A 17,373-nucleotide genomic window follows, 5' to 3' on the forward strand; every position below is an offset into this window, starting at 1 on the left:
ACATCCAAATCACAGGCTTCCATCACTGCTGAGGTCAGTGCTACCCCAGACCCTGCACTGTGGAGCAGTGACCACTTCATGCCAGAGGTTGCTGGAGGATTCTTAGGTTAGGGAGAGGAGGATCCTGATGAGAAGTGGAAACTTTCCCTTATTAAACAAACTTGCAGAAAATGTGGCTTTCTTGTATCCCAGGTTTCCAAAATGTTGCTATTCTCCTCAGACAATTTTATCTAATTAACATCTATTTTTCACTCCTTTACACGCTAATCAGCTTTCAATTACCAGAACCCAGCTGCTGATGCTAAAATGTACTAAAAAAATCAAATTCATACAATAAATCCTTAGATGCCCTCACCATCTCCTAAACCAAGACAAAGAAGTTTGATTCTTTGACTTCTTCCTCTTTCTTTTACCTACATATTTTTCATTCTCTTTTTATACATCTTTTCATGACTTTGGTCTCATGCCAGTACCCATTATTGAAAGCCATGGGGAGAAAGTCAAAGAAAATATTCATATAGACAAACATGGACCCTAACACAGAAGTTTCCATTTTGTAAGTACAGTAAAGGCTTTAAATATTTACATATCACGATATTTTTTATTTGGTTTTAGGAATGAAACTAATTTTGAAGAGCATTCTATCTAAATGTAACATTCATTTTTCTATTTGCTACAGAGAAATTCATCCCAAGGAAAAAGTTAAGTCAGCAGTTTGCACATCCTTTAAGTGTTACTTTTATAAGAAATGCAGTCATTGAAATCCTTCCCCAAAGGCCTTATAAACAAACTTGACTTATGCTTAATTAAACAGCTAATTATTTTAATAATGATTGATTTTAAAAAGGTTAAACTTCTGATTCTGTGAAATTATTTTTCATGTACAGTATGTACGCTGTATAATACTTTGGCCACCTTGGGTCTTTGAAGAGGGGGAAAGAAGAGAAGGGAGTGCAGAAGGGAGGAGGGTGGAAAAGGAAAAAAGATGAATGAGGAGGAAAGATGGAGAGAGGGAAGACAACAGAAAGAGAAAGAGAAGAAGGAAAAATGGAGGGAGAGACAGGAGGGAAAAGAAAGACTGTGACTTCTTATATAATTAATGTGAAAAGTGTAGTTATAGAGTATAATTATAGGACTTGGGTTGTTACTTTGCTATTTTAAATAAAAATAGAGGAGAAAAGATCCAAAATTTCCTGAGGGCTTTCTCTATTAATACTTTATGTATTAATACTTTAATACATTAATACTTTATGCACTTCAGCTCACTTAATAATCACAATAAATAGTTGAAAGATACAGATATTATCCTTGACAGGGGAAACCGAGGCTCTGTGAGTTTATGTATCACGATTAACGTAAGTTATCACTAGTTGCAAAATCAGAAATTGGACTCAGCTATGGCTGTTCAAAATGCCCTATTGCCTGTCCCACCATCTGCCGTCTGGAAGCTGGAGAACCAGGAAAGCCAGTGATGTCACTTAGTCTGAGTCCAAAGGCCTGAGAACCAGGAGCTCCCGTATCTGAGGGCAGGAGGAGATGGATGTCTCAGCTCAAGCAGAAAGAGAGGAAATTTGCTCTGTTTCAGCCTTTTTATTCTCTCAGGGCCCTCACAGATTGGAAGATGTTCACCCACATTGGTGAGGGTGCATCTTCTTCACTTTTTCTACTGATTCAAATGCTAATCTCTTCTAGGAACACCATCACACCCCTGCTGTCCTCTTAGGGCTCTTCAAGGCTGTGAAAATGAAACTCTCAAATAAAACAATTTTAATCTTAAAGACAAAGAGTTGAGTCCCAGGTGGTTTAATCAAACAAAGGGCAGCTGTGCTGTGAGTTTATTCCTCTTACTTTCTGTTTGATAGTTTATCTTTCTCTATTAGCTAATTTATTATTATAGCAAGGCTGTCCTTTCAGGTAATTTTCCTGACACCTAAGTCTTTTCTGGAATAACTTATAAATAAACAAAAACTAAAAGCATAAATATAGGCATACATACTAAATTCACAATTAATATCAATTTATATTTATTTTGGCAGAGAATAGCTAGCTATTTGCAAACCTATTTTCTCTTCCTCATTACCATGTAGCTAAACTACATTTTTCAGTCTCTCTTGCAGTTGGGTGTGCCCTGGCTAATGAAATGTGAGCAAAAATTATGAGTGCTATTGCCAGGTTTTATTCATGAAAATCTCTTAGTTATGATCCTCTTTGTCTTTCTCCATATCAAATGGAAAGGACTTTAAAGACCTAGAAGAGGATAGAGCCACAAAATAGAGCCCAAGTCCCTCAATGTCTTCATGGAGCAGAACTAACAAACTTCTACTGTTTTAAACTATTGAGATTTCAGGGTCTATCTGTTATAAAAGCTGGTAGAAATTTGTATTTATTCATTTCCAGTGTGTTCCAGGAGGGATTTAAGACAGCTATCTTGTCTGAATGGCTTAAAATGAGAAAGAAGCTAAAATGTCTAGGTGCATTTAGCACCAACTAATTAAAACCAGGTAATCTGCAGAGAGATTCTCCTTTGTGAATATCCACGCTTCAAAGAGTGCAGGTTTTCTTCAGACAATAGATAAAATTCAAGAATCTGAAAGGGAAACTACTTAACAGAATTCTCCTCTATTTAATACTATTTTCTCAAGTAAAATTTAATAACCTTATAAAGGAGGAGGAGTTCTCCTCAGTGGTTGCACATTCCTTACAGATTGGCCTACATGGGTCTTGAGAACTGAGCAGTTATCACAGAAAAGCAGCCAACCTTTGTTTGACTCCAGAGTGAGGCACATATTTCATAGCTTTTCCTAACTCTATCTTTAGAGGAATTTAAGTAACTTCTTAGCAGGAATTTTTGCCCTAGGTTGTGGTTACCTCAGATTTTGCATCTGTAATACAAAATACTTAAGAGACCTTAATATCTACCTCAATAGATTAATCCAGTGACTCCAGATTCCCTATCCTTTAGGTGACTATTTACACCAAAAAAATATTTTTAGCACTCCCTTCAATTGAGAGGCTTTTATGCCAGCACCATGTGCAACACTTCCCTTTCTCTAAATAATAATAGTAATAATAAAAGTATGGAGCTCTGACTTGATACGCACTATCACATTTCATTCTCACAATAACCCTGTAGGATAGTTGCTTTTGTTCTTAGTTTGGAAGTAAGAAAACTGAGAATAAGAGAGGGTTACGATTTGAACACATTTTTATTGTTTCATCTCTGTGCTCTTAGCTGGTACCTTATACTGCCTTACAGATTTGGAGCATTTTGCTTACATTTGTGAGACCATCAGGCATCTTAGGCCAACTACCCTTTAATTAGTAATATTAATTTCAAAGAGACAAACCTCAAAGCTAGGCAAAAACCACTTTCATGTTTAAAAATTTTAAGTGGAATAGGCATACTCTGTATGTCCAAGTATTTCTATGTAGGCCAAAAGGAGATTCAGAACTGTAGGAGAAGAGCAAATAATTTGCATTTCAAAGAGATTAAAATAAACATGAGAACAGAGGGCTCTCCACTTTCAGGAAAGATTAAACAGAAACTATTAATTAATGACTTAGGACAAGCTTTGCTAATTGTTCACTAGTCACTTGAATACAAGATGAACTCAGGTTTTGAAATAGAGTCCAGTGGAAAGCTAATTCAGAACCCTGGAAAAAGATACCAAAGCATAGCTCAGAGGGAAGATGAGAAAATTGTATGTTTCTCCCTATTTTTAAAAGAAAGTGTTACTGTAAAAGAAAAAAGTATGTTTTAAAAGGTAGTTATAGTTGCTATCTATTTGAGATGAGCTATATTCACAGATAATGGATGAGAAAAGATGGGAGAAGTATAGCATAAATGCTAAAGACCTCAAAAAATCCTGTAAAGGAAAAAACCAAGGAGTCAAAAAATCCTGCTTAGAAATATTTGCTCCATTACTAAAACCTTAGACAAATGACTCATCAAGCAAGAAAAGTTCTTTCCCCTTCTGAAATCAAGAGAAAAGTACTTCAACGGGATTATATGGAATCCTTAATAATTTTCCTCTGTGGTTAAAGGTATATCATGTCTTCTGCCCAACTCCTTCCTGGCAAATCTAGAAAATGAATATTAGGCTAGATATCCTCTTCTGTGGTAAAGGAAGTTGATGCTGTATGGGGATTTTTCTGCATTTCCAGGGGTTTTCTGGGGGGCAAATAAAGGCAACATACATGAGACAGCCAGTACTTGGGTTACTTTTGGTCCTTTACAGTAAGGCCACCTAAAAGGTTAATGAGGACACAGCAAATACAATATTCCTCAGAGCTATAGGATATCTACTCAAAAAGCCAGAAGAGAGACTCACTCATCTAGAGCAAAAGGAACTACATATGAAATATCCCTTGATTGTAGATCCCAAAGAGGCTGGAAATTCCTACACAAAAGTAGTCAGCTTTAAAATCTGCCAGTCCCAGAGAGCACCAAGTTATCTATAACAGTTCCAGTTAAATAACAATTTTTCTTGATCTTCTTATATCTTCTGAATAAATTATAAGGTGACAATAGAGGAAAAGAATAAAGATGCTATCTGACTACATCCATGAGTCCTGCTTATTCAATTTACTAGTTGCATACCCATTTATATCAATTTATATCAATTCCATTGCATTAAATCATATTAACAGCTAATTTCCGTACAGATAGAATCTCACAGTATCTATGTAGGCTTCAAACCAAATGATAATTGCAAGCATCTAATAGTCTCTAGCCAAGTAACTACAGATCAAAATGCTTTCTTCAGTTACCTGCAGAATTAGTGAGTTGCATATGGCTAGTTGAGAGGTATCTCTTATATAATGGTAGGTAACTGTCTACCCACTTGCCTGAGCCACTGAGTAATTGTATCATTATGCCTTTAAGTTTTACCTAAAAAATTTATTTTATAATATAAAACACACTGAATGTTCTCCAAGTCTTGCTTTCATGTTGTTTGTTTCCATTTCCCCTTGAATGTTCTCCAAGTTGAGCCTCAATGTTGAAAGTTTCCATTTCTTCCCTATCAAAAATAAGCGGAGAAAAAAAGGTAAAAATACAATGCTTTGGAGGGTAATTGGAGATCATGTAGAAGGATATATTTTATTTCTTTAGAAAGAGAGTTCAAATCCAATGTTTCCTGCCAGGTTTGGGACTTTGGGCTTCAATCTCAAGTTCACTTGGGTCCTTCAAAGAACTTAGGTAACCCTGGTGAGTTTCAAGATTTGCTCACACTAAAATTGATTTCTCTTAGTTTAAAAATGTTTCATACAACTTTCATAACTCTTCAGCATCTGATTTTGGCACAGACTAGTATTTCTGAATTTGCAGTTCTAGACACCTGGAAATTATAACCTCAGATGTATTTTAGACACCATTATTCATTAAATCCTTTGCTTTCTTTCCTTCCTCACCTCACCCCCACCCCCTTCACCCACTCCTCTCCATTTGGGAAATAGCTTTACCAGAAAAAAAATCCTATCATTAGCTGGTGTGAAGGTTTAAAGAGATTTCTGTGCTACCCATTTATTGTTTTGTGCCCTTGTTCAGTTGCCAGTCAGAGAACTAAATTAATCATAGAATTCCCAGGCTGGGTAATTTATCTTTGCCTTTTCATCCATCAAAGCAGCTGTTTCCCTTCTAAACTTTCTTTTTATAACATACAGTAGCCACCACCTCTTTCCTGTCCTACTTGTGTTTTTAAAAATAATGGCTGTTGGAAATTCTCCATTTCTCTTTCTTCATTTTACCAGGCTCTTCACCTTGTCACTGTATCATCTGTTTGAGGACTTCTTTCTGCTGTGTTCTCTTGTCCTCAGAGGGAAATCCATGTCTTTCTTTGGCTTGCTGTCTCTTCTGACAAATACTGCTTCAACAAATCCAACCATTATCCTATAAAAAATGATAATAGTAACAGCTACTATTTATGTGCTAGGCACCTGATATATACCATCTTTAATGCTCACATTTATTATATTTTGTTATCACAAATTAACAGAGGACATGATGAAAATCATAGACATTATTATCCATGTCCCACAGCTAACAAATGTCATATTGAGCCAGGTGTGAGTGAGCCCAAATTTTTGCTATTTCCATCTTCTGTGTTGTTTCTTTAAGCCCACTCCCTGATGTTTTCATGTGTGTTTTTTACATTAATAGAATGAGTGGGAAATAAATAGCTAGCATATAAGAAATGTAAGTATAAAAATATCCAACATCACACACTAGGTTCAAAAGGTACTAATCATTGTGCCTGAGGGTCCCTTTGATCAGAATTAATGGAAAGGCTCTAGTCAGCTCCCTATAGATTTTAGTTTCCTGCTTTATTCCTAATGAAACAAAGTTCGTCTTGTCAAACCTTGGTCACAGTTGGACATTTATGAACAAGCTTTGATTGTAAGACTTCTGCTGGCAGTGAAAGCTAAACGGAGTCAGCAGTTTGCCCTTCTAGACTAAAACTGAGAAATATTTGTGATGAGAATAATAAAGCACAACCTTCCCCTGCAATTTCCAAGCCATATCCAAAAACTTTGATGAGACCTGGCCCCAAATTTTCTACTTCTGCCCAGCTGGACAGTAGTAGAGTTGTCGCCGAAAGCAGGTTGAGTGGCCCCACCACTGGAGAACTGAACACAAGAGGCAAGTGTTGGTGAAGGAAAGATGGCTTATTCAAGTGCCAGCAGCCTGAGGGGATAGTGGACTATTATCTCAAAGACCATTTCATCTCCTCTGTTTACTGAGCAACTTATAAAGGGGAGAGAGGTAAAGGGGGTTAGTGGCAAAAAGCAAGCTTTGTGCAAGTCAGCAAACAATAGGTTGGTCTGGTGGATCTTGTGATCAGCAGTCTGCTGTTGGCCTATTCCACACTCTTGATCTGTTTTTCCTCAAGTTGTTTTCTAATCTTGTGCCTGGCAGCTGTGTAAGCAAGCAGCAGGTTAATTCTAAACTTTTAAGACAGAACAAGCTGGAAGCATACTGGAAACAAAATATCTTCCCTCGAGCTAGCCTAGCACTATAGTCTGAATGGCCCTGGGGTATGCTTACAGAATGGGAAGGTGTTCCAGATCTGAAGGGACCTTGCATGCTACCTGCTTGCTGAGTACTTCTCCATCTTTCTTTTTGACAGTACTTCACTTTGACTGGAGCCAAAATAACCATTTGAGGAAGAAAAAAAAAATACTAGATACAATCCACCTTAGTCAAGCTCCTTTCTGGTTTAGTTGTAGCCATGATCTAATTAGACATTGCCTTCCATGGTAGACACACTCAGTGCCCGATGAAGGGACCCAATCAATAAACAACTTTTCCCTAAACCATTATTGAAATAAATCATAAATAAGATGCCAGCCATCTCCTTATCTAACTGGTGATACGTAGATTGGGCAAATTCTGCCAAAGAAGACAGTACCTGTAAGGGTGGAAATCCCACTAGGTGCTTACGCTGTGGGTGGAGAAAGATCTCTCATGCAGAGATTAGGATATATAAAAGCAAAAAGTTTATTTTTCTGAGCAAGAGAGAGAGAAAGAGAGAAAAGGAGGGAGTGACCATGACACACAGAGGAAGGAAGGAAGTACCAGGCAATTAAGGAAAAGCTGTTTGGAGTTTTTCAAGGGTAAAAATGACTTTTTCCCCCTCTGCTTCAGCAGACTGATAACAGAAGTGCTGGAAAGGTATTGCAGGTGCTCTTTATTGTTTCTCTTTTCTCTGTGAGGCTAGCTTACCTGAGTCCTTGAAATTGTTGCTGGCAGGACCTGAGGCAGAGAGCTGGAGAGGGAAGTTCGTAGGGTACTGTCCACTTAGGGCTCTTCAAGGCTGAGAAAAGAAAGCTCTTAGAGAGAATGAGTTAGGGCACAGGTGTTTTAATTAAAACAAAACAAAGGGGGTAGTTGTGTTATGAGTTTTCTCTTCCAAGGGGCAACGATGTGCTGTGAGTTTATTTCTCTTACCTTCTGTTAGCTTATTTTCCTCTGTTAGATATGTTATTAGTAAGGCCACCTATTAGTACTCTCCAGTGGAACTTATTTAAAAATTACTCACCTTGTACCATCAATTTAAAAGGAACTGAAAATTATAAAGTATGTAACTTTTATATTGAACATAAAGAGTCATACATTTATAATAGAATATACATTTTTCCTGCCCTACCAAAGAAATACTAAAAGAAATTAGAAAAATATTATTTTTAAGAGGTGGAAAATCATTACTCTGACCAGGGACCCCACACTTGTGGTCCAGTGATAGACACATTTGAGGGAGCCAGGAATTCCTCATCCTGTTACTGCTTTATGTTTCCCATCTCAGTGAAGGACACCAGATCTCACCCAGTTGCCAAAAGACAGAAAATAATCTCTGCTACTCCTGTCCTACACCCTCTGCAGCCAATCCATAACTGAAGCGTTTCTGTTCTGTCTCAGAAAGCCTCCTTAATTTGTCCATTTACCCAAGCCTACTCCCAAGACCCTGGTTGCAACCACAGTTCTTCCTGGTTTGCAACTTATACAATAGTGTCCTCAATTTCCAGCTTCAAGTCTTTCTTTCCTGTAAGTCTATTTTTCATGTTGAAGTCAGATTAATCTCTACAAAATGTAAATCTGATCATATCACTCTTTTGCGAGCCACTTTAATGGCTTGCCATTGCCCTCAGGATAAGGTACAGTTTATCACAGTTTACAAGCCCCTTGTAAATCATTCCCCTAATTATCTTATCAGAGTCTTTTTCTCCTCAGTTTTTGTTCCAATTGTTCTGAACTCTAAGTCCCCAATCATAGAGTGTTTTCCATTGTTTCCAAGCCTTTGCACATATTGCTCCCATGCCTAGTACTCACTAAACCTCTCTCCACCAAGGATGGGGGAGGAGTGTAAACTAAAATATACTGTTCCAAGGCTCCAATATTTTACTTCAAGCAATTGAACATTAAAGTATATTGTGATAAAGATATACAGATGCTCCTCAACTTACAATGGGGTTACATCCCAATAAACCCATCATAAGTTGAAAATATTATAAGTCAACATTTGCAGTTAATACACCTAACCTATCAAATATCATATCTTAGCCTACCCTACCTTAAACACTCTCAGTACAATTACATTAGCCTACAGTTGGGCAAAATCATCTAACACAAGCCTATTTTATAATAAAGTGTTGAATATCTCATATAACTGATTGAATACTATACTGAAAATGAAAAACAGAATGGTTGTATGGGTACTTGAAGTATGGTTTCTATTGAATGCATATCACTTTTGTACCATCCTGAAGTCAGAAAATTGTAAGTCAACCATCATAAGTCAGGGACCATCTGTATCCTCTAATCCCTAGAGCAACAAATAAAAATAAGATGAAATATAGATTAAAAAGTAAAAAGAGGACTTGAAATACAACATTAAAATTAAAGTTCAAAGAAAATAAAGCAAGAAGGAGAAAAACAGGAACAAAATGCAAGAGACAAGTAGAAATCAAAGAGCAAAAGAGAAAACAACAGAAAGATATCCTATGAACCAGGCAAAGGGTATTTGCTGGGGGTAAATTATTGCTGCAAGATAGGGAATCATCAATGGCAGAGCAATATTGTCTGTATAGATACTTCTCAGGATCATATTTTATTGCATATTATCATTTCACCTTCTGTAGCCAGGGAAATGTTTGGCTTCGAGTGTGTTTCCAGTGGACTGTGAATAGTGGAACATAATTATTTGAAAATAGTTTCAGCTCTAGATTTAATAACTAGAGATAGAGACTCTATTTCTCAACATATTCGATGAGAAGAGCAACCAGATGTTAACAGCTTGTCTTTTTTAAGATCTTAATGCCAAAATAGAATGAAGCTAGTTGTTTTTTATTGTTATCTTGAACATTCTCCTTTTAGTCATATATTTCAATATCTTATTTTCTGAAAAATAATGAACTAAAATGCAATAAACCTAAAAATATTGCCTAAAAGAAATGACTTAAAGACTAGGAGTATTACTAGAGACAAAGATGGACCCTTCTTAATGATAAAAGATCTATACATCAGAAATCGAACATGTGCTTAATATGAGAGCTTTTACATACATGAAACCAAAACTACAGAACTTAAGGATATATAGACAAATTTACATTCATAGTTTGGAATTTTAACACATATTTTCAGTAATTGATAGAGTAACTTAAAAAAATTAATAAGGATTTAGAAGGTCTGAACAACACAATCAACCACATTAACTTTAATAATGTTTAGCAACCATTACCCCCCAAAATGCAAATACACATCCATTTCAAGTGCACATGGAATGGTCAGCAAGATTGATCATGTGCTGGTCCAATAAAGCAATCTCAGTAGATTTCAAAAGACTGAAATTTTGCATAGTATGTTCTCTGACCACAACAGAATTAAATTGGAAATAAAGAACAATAAGATATCTAGAAAAGATCTAAATTTTTGAAAATAAACCAACTAAATCCTAAACCATCCATGGGTCAAAGAAAAAAAGCACAAAGTAAATTTAGAAAATATTTTTGACTGAATAATATTTTTTAAAAAAACAAAATTTATCAAATGCAGCTGAAAAAAATGCATGAGGAGGATAGTTATAGTTTATATTATAAACTATATGTTATATTAGAGAGGAAAAGTCCAAAATTAATGACCCAGGATTCCATCTTAGGAAGATAAAAAAAATCAAAAAGGGACTTAAACCCAAAGTAAATAGAGTATCAGAAATAATAAGGATAAAAACAGAAAATAATGAGATAAAAGGATACAAAATAGAGAAAATCAATACAAGCAAAAGCTGGTTCTTTGAAAAATTCAATGAAATTGAAACGACTCTAGGTAGACTTATCAGAAAAAAGAAAGGCACAACTTACCAATATCAGCAATGAAACAGACTTCTAGATTTCATAGACATTAGGAGAATAATAAGGGAACTTTATGACATCTTAAGTCAAACAAATTTGATAGATGAAATAGAAAAATTCCTCGAAAGAAACAAATTACCAAAACTGACACAAAAAGAAATAGAAAAGCTAGATTCCAATATTTACTAAGGAAATTAATTTGTACTTCAAAACATTCACACAAAAGAAAATTCTAAGCTTGGTTGGTTTCACTGCTAATTTCTGTCAAATATTTTAGAAAGAATTAATAGCAATCCTACACAAACTCTTTAAGAAATAGAGGACAAGGGAATACTTTCCAACTGGCTTTATGAAGCTTGTATTACAATAGTTCCCCTTATCTGCAGGGGATATGTTCCAAGACTTCCAGTGGATGCCTGAAACTGCAGATAATACCAAACCCTATATATACTGTTTTTTGCAATGTGTACACATCCATGATAAAGTTTAATTTATAAATTAGTCACAGTAAGAGATTAACAACAGTAATTGCTAAAAAACAGAACAATTATAACAAGATACTATAATAAAAGTTACATGAATGTGGTCTCTCTCTCTCTCTCTCAAATTATTTTGTTGTATTGTACCTACCTACTTTTAAACCACAGTTGATCATGGATAACTGAAACCACAGACATTTAAATAAATGACTTATTTGAAACTTTTAAAAAATTCACACAAATTTTATCTTTCATTGTAAAATATATCCATGACTTTTTAGATGTCAAAACAATCTCAAGGACATAAATAGACATTTCTCAAAAGAAAACATACAAATGGTCAACATTTATATTAAAAAACGTTAAGCATCACTAATCATCAGGCAAATGCAAATCAAAACCACAATGAGATATCATCTTACCCCAGTTAAAATGGCTATTGTTAAAAAGACAAGAAAAAAAAAATAATAACAGATGCTGGGGAGGATGCAAAGAAAAGGGAACTCTTATACACCGCTGGTGGAAATGTAAATTAGTACAGCTACTATGGAAACAGTAGGGAGATTTCTCAAAAAACTAAAAATAGAACTACCATATAATCCAGAAATCCTACTGCTGGTATTTATACAAAGGAAAATAAATCAATATATCAAAAGGATAGCTGCCCCCCCATGTTTATTGCAGCATTACTCACAATAGCAAAGATATGAAATGAAAGATATGATATGAAACCTAAGTGTTGGACAAATGTGGATAAAGAAAATGTGGTATATATACACAATGGAATACTATTAGGCCATAAAGAGTGAAATCATGTCATTTGCAGCAACATAGATGGAAATAAAGGTCATTATGTTAAGTGAAATAAGCCAAGAACAGAAAGACAGGTATCACATGTTCTCACTCACATATGGGAGCTAAAAAGTTAATCTCATGGAGTTAGTAGAATGATAGATATCAGAGTCTGGGAAGGGAGTATGTGGGGTGGGGGAATGAAGAGAGGTTGGTTAATAATTACAAACATACAATTATGTAGAAGGAATAAATTCTAATGGGATTATAGTTAAAAAGGATATATTGTATATTTCAGAATAGCTAAAAGAAAAAACTTGAAATGTCCCCAACACACAGAAATAATAAATACTCAAGATGATGGCTATCCTAAATACCCTGACTTAATCATTGTGCATTCTATGCATGTAACAAAATATCACATGTACCCCATAAATAATGTCCAAATATTATGTATCAATAAAAAAAATTCAAAAAATTAGAATAGCTTCATTTTTCTAATTATAAAACTAATGCAGGTGTACTGTAGAAAAATTCAGAATGCATGTAAAGTTACAAAAAGAAAGCAAAAATCATTTTGATCCCACAACCTCAAAATAATTGCTATTATCTACATTTTCATTATATCCTTCAAGTTTTGTCCTTACGTATGTATATATTCATATATATAAAAATATAGATATATTTATATATGTTCATACACACTAATGGCAGTAGAATATATATCATGATTTCATTTTTCCATGTTAATAAGTATAGACCTAAGAATTATACATATTGGCCAGATGGCATTTTACTGTATGGCTAGGTCATAACTTACGTACTTAGCTCCTACTATTACACATTTCCATTTTGCTCTATTATAGACAAATCTGTAACAAACATCTATGTATATTAGTTCAATTATTTCCTAATGATGCATTGTTAGTAATAGGAATAAAATGGGTCAAAAAGATGAGCATATTGAACTTAGATGTATTTACATTTGTAATGTCAACTAAAGTTCTAATTGTTGTACTTGAACCTGCTAAAGGTTATACCAGTTTATTAATATATTCCTTATATCAGTATGTGGATTTTTATTTCATTCTACCCTTGTTAATTCTGGCTAAAAATGATTATCAAACTTTGTCAATCTAACAGGCAACAACTATATACTCTTATTGTTTAATTTGCATTTCTTTGCTTACTAGTGATTAATCATCTATTCATATATTTATTCGCTATTTGGTTATTACATTCATTGCCTAATTTTCTACTGGCATTTGCCTTTTTTACTTACTCCCTTATCTATAATAGGAGTTTTAAATATATTCTCCAGTTTACCAATTGCTTGTGTGTATGTGTTGTTTTTTGTTTGCTTGTTATACCAGTATTTTTAAAATGCATTTAATAGAATCAATCATTCTTTTCCTTCCTAGTTTCTAGCTTTATTCATAGATCATGCTTCTTAACTCTAATATTATAAAATTATTAAATTTTATTCTAATACATTTTTTCTTCTTACGTTTTAATCTTTAATTCATCTGGAATTTATTTTGTTGGAAGGGGTAAACTTGATATACAACTTTTCCCACTGTCTAGTCAATATTTTATATTTTTCTCCCTGAATTAAAATAACATAACCTAAACTAACTTTTCAAATATATTTAGATATATTTCCAATGTCATTGGGTACCCACGGAACTTCACCTGAACGAGTCCCCTGGATCTGAGTTTGAATATGAAAGTCTCTTCCTAATAAAGAAATGGGGAAAAGAAAAAAAAATGAATATGAAAGAATGATAGTTCATTTATGTTAAAAGATTTTTTTCATTAAAATTACAACTCTTCCCATAGCTCAATATTTAACCCAAAATCACAAAGGGGGCATTTTCATCATAGCCATCATGGTACATTGATTCTGCCTCATCCCTATAAGAAACACAAAAACATTACAGGGATATTTTGAGGTTCTTTTTGTTTGCCTCAAATAAGAAAATCCCTTCATAAATCAAAATTCACTGAATTCTGAAAGTGGTATTCCTTAAAATTGAAAGATTTTTTTAAAAAAGAAAATGTATATGTGAAGATAAAAATCCCAACAGCTTGCATTGAATGTAACTTTGTTTTCTACGTTGAGCCTAAGGGCCTGCTGCTGAACGAAACTTCCGCGAGCTTCATTTTGAATGAAGGATGATATCCCAAACATTAGCAATACAGACACAGATTCAAGCTGAACTGGTTTCCTCTGAGCCGTTGACCTCTGTTTCTCTCATTTGAATTCAAAATAGAGCCTTTTGAGTGTGAAATTTATGCTGTTTTGCCTCATAGTCTGTGCCAGACACTGTATTTATCTCTTTATAGTTGTCAAACACTGAAATTGTCATGATAACTCTGGGAAGCTACTACTATTATCACCCCCATTATCCCCATTTTACAGCCAAGAAAACTGAGGTGCAGAGAGGTCAAACAACTTGACCACGATCCCCTCGCTAATAATGACAACCCCTAGGTGTAAGCCCAGATCTGGCTGAATCCAAATCCAGTGTCCTTTCCATTATACTTGCTGAGCTATTTGTGCCCCTTCACCTATCTCTGTCCTCACTCAACTTCTCTTCCTCCCTTCTTTCACCCCTTCTGTGCAGGCCTGTGACCAAGGTGTAGACTAAGAAGTGGAGTCATGCTTCACACGGCCATATCATGCTGGCAGCCATTCCTGGGTCTGGCTGTGGTGTTAGTCTTCATGGGATCCACCATCGGCTGCCCCGCTCGCTGTGAATGCTCTGCCCAGAACAAATCTGTCAGCTGCCACAGAAGGCGGCTGATCGCCATCCCAGAGGGCATTCCCATCGAGACCAAAATCTTGGACCTCAGTAAAAACAGGCTGAAAAGCGTCAACCCTGAAGAATTCATATCATATCCTCTGCTGGAGGAGATAGACTTGAGTGACAACATCATTGCCAATGTGGAACCAGGGGCATTTAACAATCTCTTTAACCTGCGTTCTCTCCGCCTGAAAGGCAATCGCCTCAAGTTGGTCCCTTTGGGGGTATTCACGGGGCTGTCCAATCTCACCAAGCTTGACATTAGTGAGAATAAGATTGTCATTTTACTAGACTACATGTTTCAGGATCTACATAACCTGAAGTCCCTAGAAGTGGGGGACAATGATTTGGTTTATATCTCTCACAGGGCCTTCAGTGGGCTACTTAGCTTAGAGCAGCTCACCCTGGAGAAATGCAACTTAACAGCAGTACCAACAGAAGCCCTCTCCCACCTCCGCAGCCTCATCAGCCTGCATCTGAAGCATCTCAACATCAATAACATGCCTGTGTATGCCTTTAAAAGATTGTTCCACCTGAAACACCTAGAAATTGACTATTGGCCTTTGCTGGATATGATGCCTGCCAATAGCCTCTATGGTCTCAACCTCACATCCCTTTCTATCACCAATACCAACCTGTCTACTGTACCTTTCCTTGCCTTTAAACACCTGGTATATCTGACCCACCTTAACCTCTCCTACAATCCCATCAGCACTATTGAAGCAGGCATGTTCTCTGACCTGACACGCCTTCAGGAGCTTCATATAGTGGGGGCCCAGCTTCGCACCATCGAGCCTCACTCCTTCCAAGGGCTCCACTTCCTACGCGTGCTCAATGTGTCTCAGAACCTGCTGGAAACATTGGAAGAGAATGTGTTCTCCTCCCCTAGGGCTCTGGAGGTCCTGAGTATTAATAACAACCCATTGGCCTGTGACTGCCGTCTCCTCTGGATCTTGCAGCGACAGCCCACCCTACAGTTTGGTGGCCAGCAGCCCATGTGTGCTGGCCCAGACACCATCCGTGAGAGGTCATTCAAGGATTTCCATAGCACTGCCCTTTCTTTTTACTTTACCTGCAAAAAACCCAAAATCCGTGAAAAGAAGTTGCAGCATCTGCTAGTGGATGAAGGGCAGACGGTTCAGCTAGAATGCAATGCTGATGGAGACCCACAGCCTGTGATATCCTGGGTGACACCCCGAAGGCGTTTCATCACCGCCAAGTCCAATGGAAGAGCCACCGTACTGGGTGATGGCACCTTGGAAATCCGCTTTGCCCAGGATCAAGACAGTGGGATGTATGTTTGCATTGCTAGCAATGCTGCTGGGAATGACACCTTCACAGCCTCCTTAACTGTGAAAGGATTCACTTCAGATCGCTTTCTTTACGCAAACAGGACCCCTATGTACATGACTGACTCCAATGACACCATTTCCAATGGCACCAATGCCAATACTTTTTCCCTGGACCTTAAAACAATACTGGTGTCTACAGCCATGGGCTGTTTCACATTTCTGGGAGTGGTTTTATTTTGTTTTCTTCTCCTGTTTGTGTGGAGCCGAGGGAAAGGCAAGCACAAAAACAGCATTGACCTTGAGTACGTGCCCCGAAAAAACAATGGTGCTGTTGTGGAAGGGGAGGTGGCTGGACCCAGGAGGTTCAACATGAAAATGATTTGAGGGTCCACCACTCACACTACTGTCTCTTTGTCATTGTTGGTAATCAGTAAGACAGTCTGGCACGGTAAATTACTAGGTTAGGAGGCTGCTTCTTCGTGCAGCTGCCCCTGTGTCAAAGCAGGGTTCGTGGAAACAGAAGGACTTCTTGTGGAGACTTTCCATCTAGAGGCAGGCAGACGTGTGTTAGAGCCCTTCACACAGTGGGATACTAATTGTTTGCATTGCAAATATTGGCATTCTGGGGATCTCAGTAATGAACTTGAACCTTTGGCTCATGCTCATGGACAATTATTCAGCATTTTCTACCACTGCAAAAACAAAAGAAAAAATAAAAAAGAACAACCTACAGTGTAGGATTTACATATTTAAAAGACACATTTGTCTAAAACATACTCTACAGAACAATTTGTATCTATGATGATCATTTGTTAAAGCCTTGCATCATACCATATTGTTGGTTCAGCACCACAAAGAGGTCAATATATTCTTTACTTTTCTTTTTATTTTTAAAACATATATGCTGTATGTGTTTTAAAGCAATATGAATGAGAGGTTGTGCTTTTAGTTACTCACCACTATAGATCCAAGTGTGATTTCACCTTCCTTTGCCTACAGATAACCCTGAGACTAACCACAACCCCTGGAGTTATGGGCGGAGATATGTTGAGAGGCGTGTTTGTCTGATTTAGGATGCCAAGAAACAGGACCCAAGGCAAAGCTGCCCAACTCTGTTAATTTCTGTTACTATAAATAAAGGCATGTGCCTAGTTTTGA

General features: G+C 36.5%; 1 protein-coding gene across 1 annotated transcript in view; it reads left to right on the forward strand.

The window, feature by feature from the left end:
- The window catches only part of LINGO2 (leucine rich repeat and Ig domain containing 2), a 283,113-nt gene extending 266,112 nt beyond the window's left edge, over positions 1 to 17,001 (forward strand). The window contains exon 2 of the mRNA XM_045563036.1: positions 14,744 to 17,001. Within this exon, the coding sequence (XP_045418992.1) occupies positions 14,779 to 16,599 (1,821 nt within the window). The 5' untranslated portion in view covers positions 14,744 to 14,778 and the 3' untranslated portion in view covers positions 16,600 to 17,001. The remainder of the gene's footprint in view (positions 1 to 14,743) is intronic.
- Positions 17,002 to 17,373: the final 372 nt, after the last annotated feature.

The sequence above is a fragment of the Lemur catta genome, chromosome 10 (genome assembly GCF_020740605.2).
Source record: "Lemur catta isolate mLemCat1 chromosome 10, mLemCat1.pri, whole genome shotgun sequence".
In the NCBI taxonomy this organism is placed as follows: Eukaryota; Metazoa; Chordata; class Mammalia; order Primates; family Lemuridae; genus Lemur; species Lemur catta.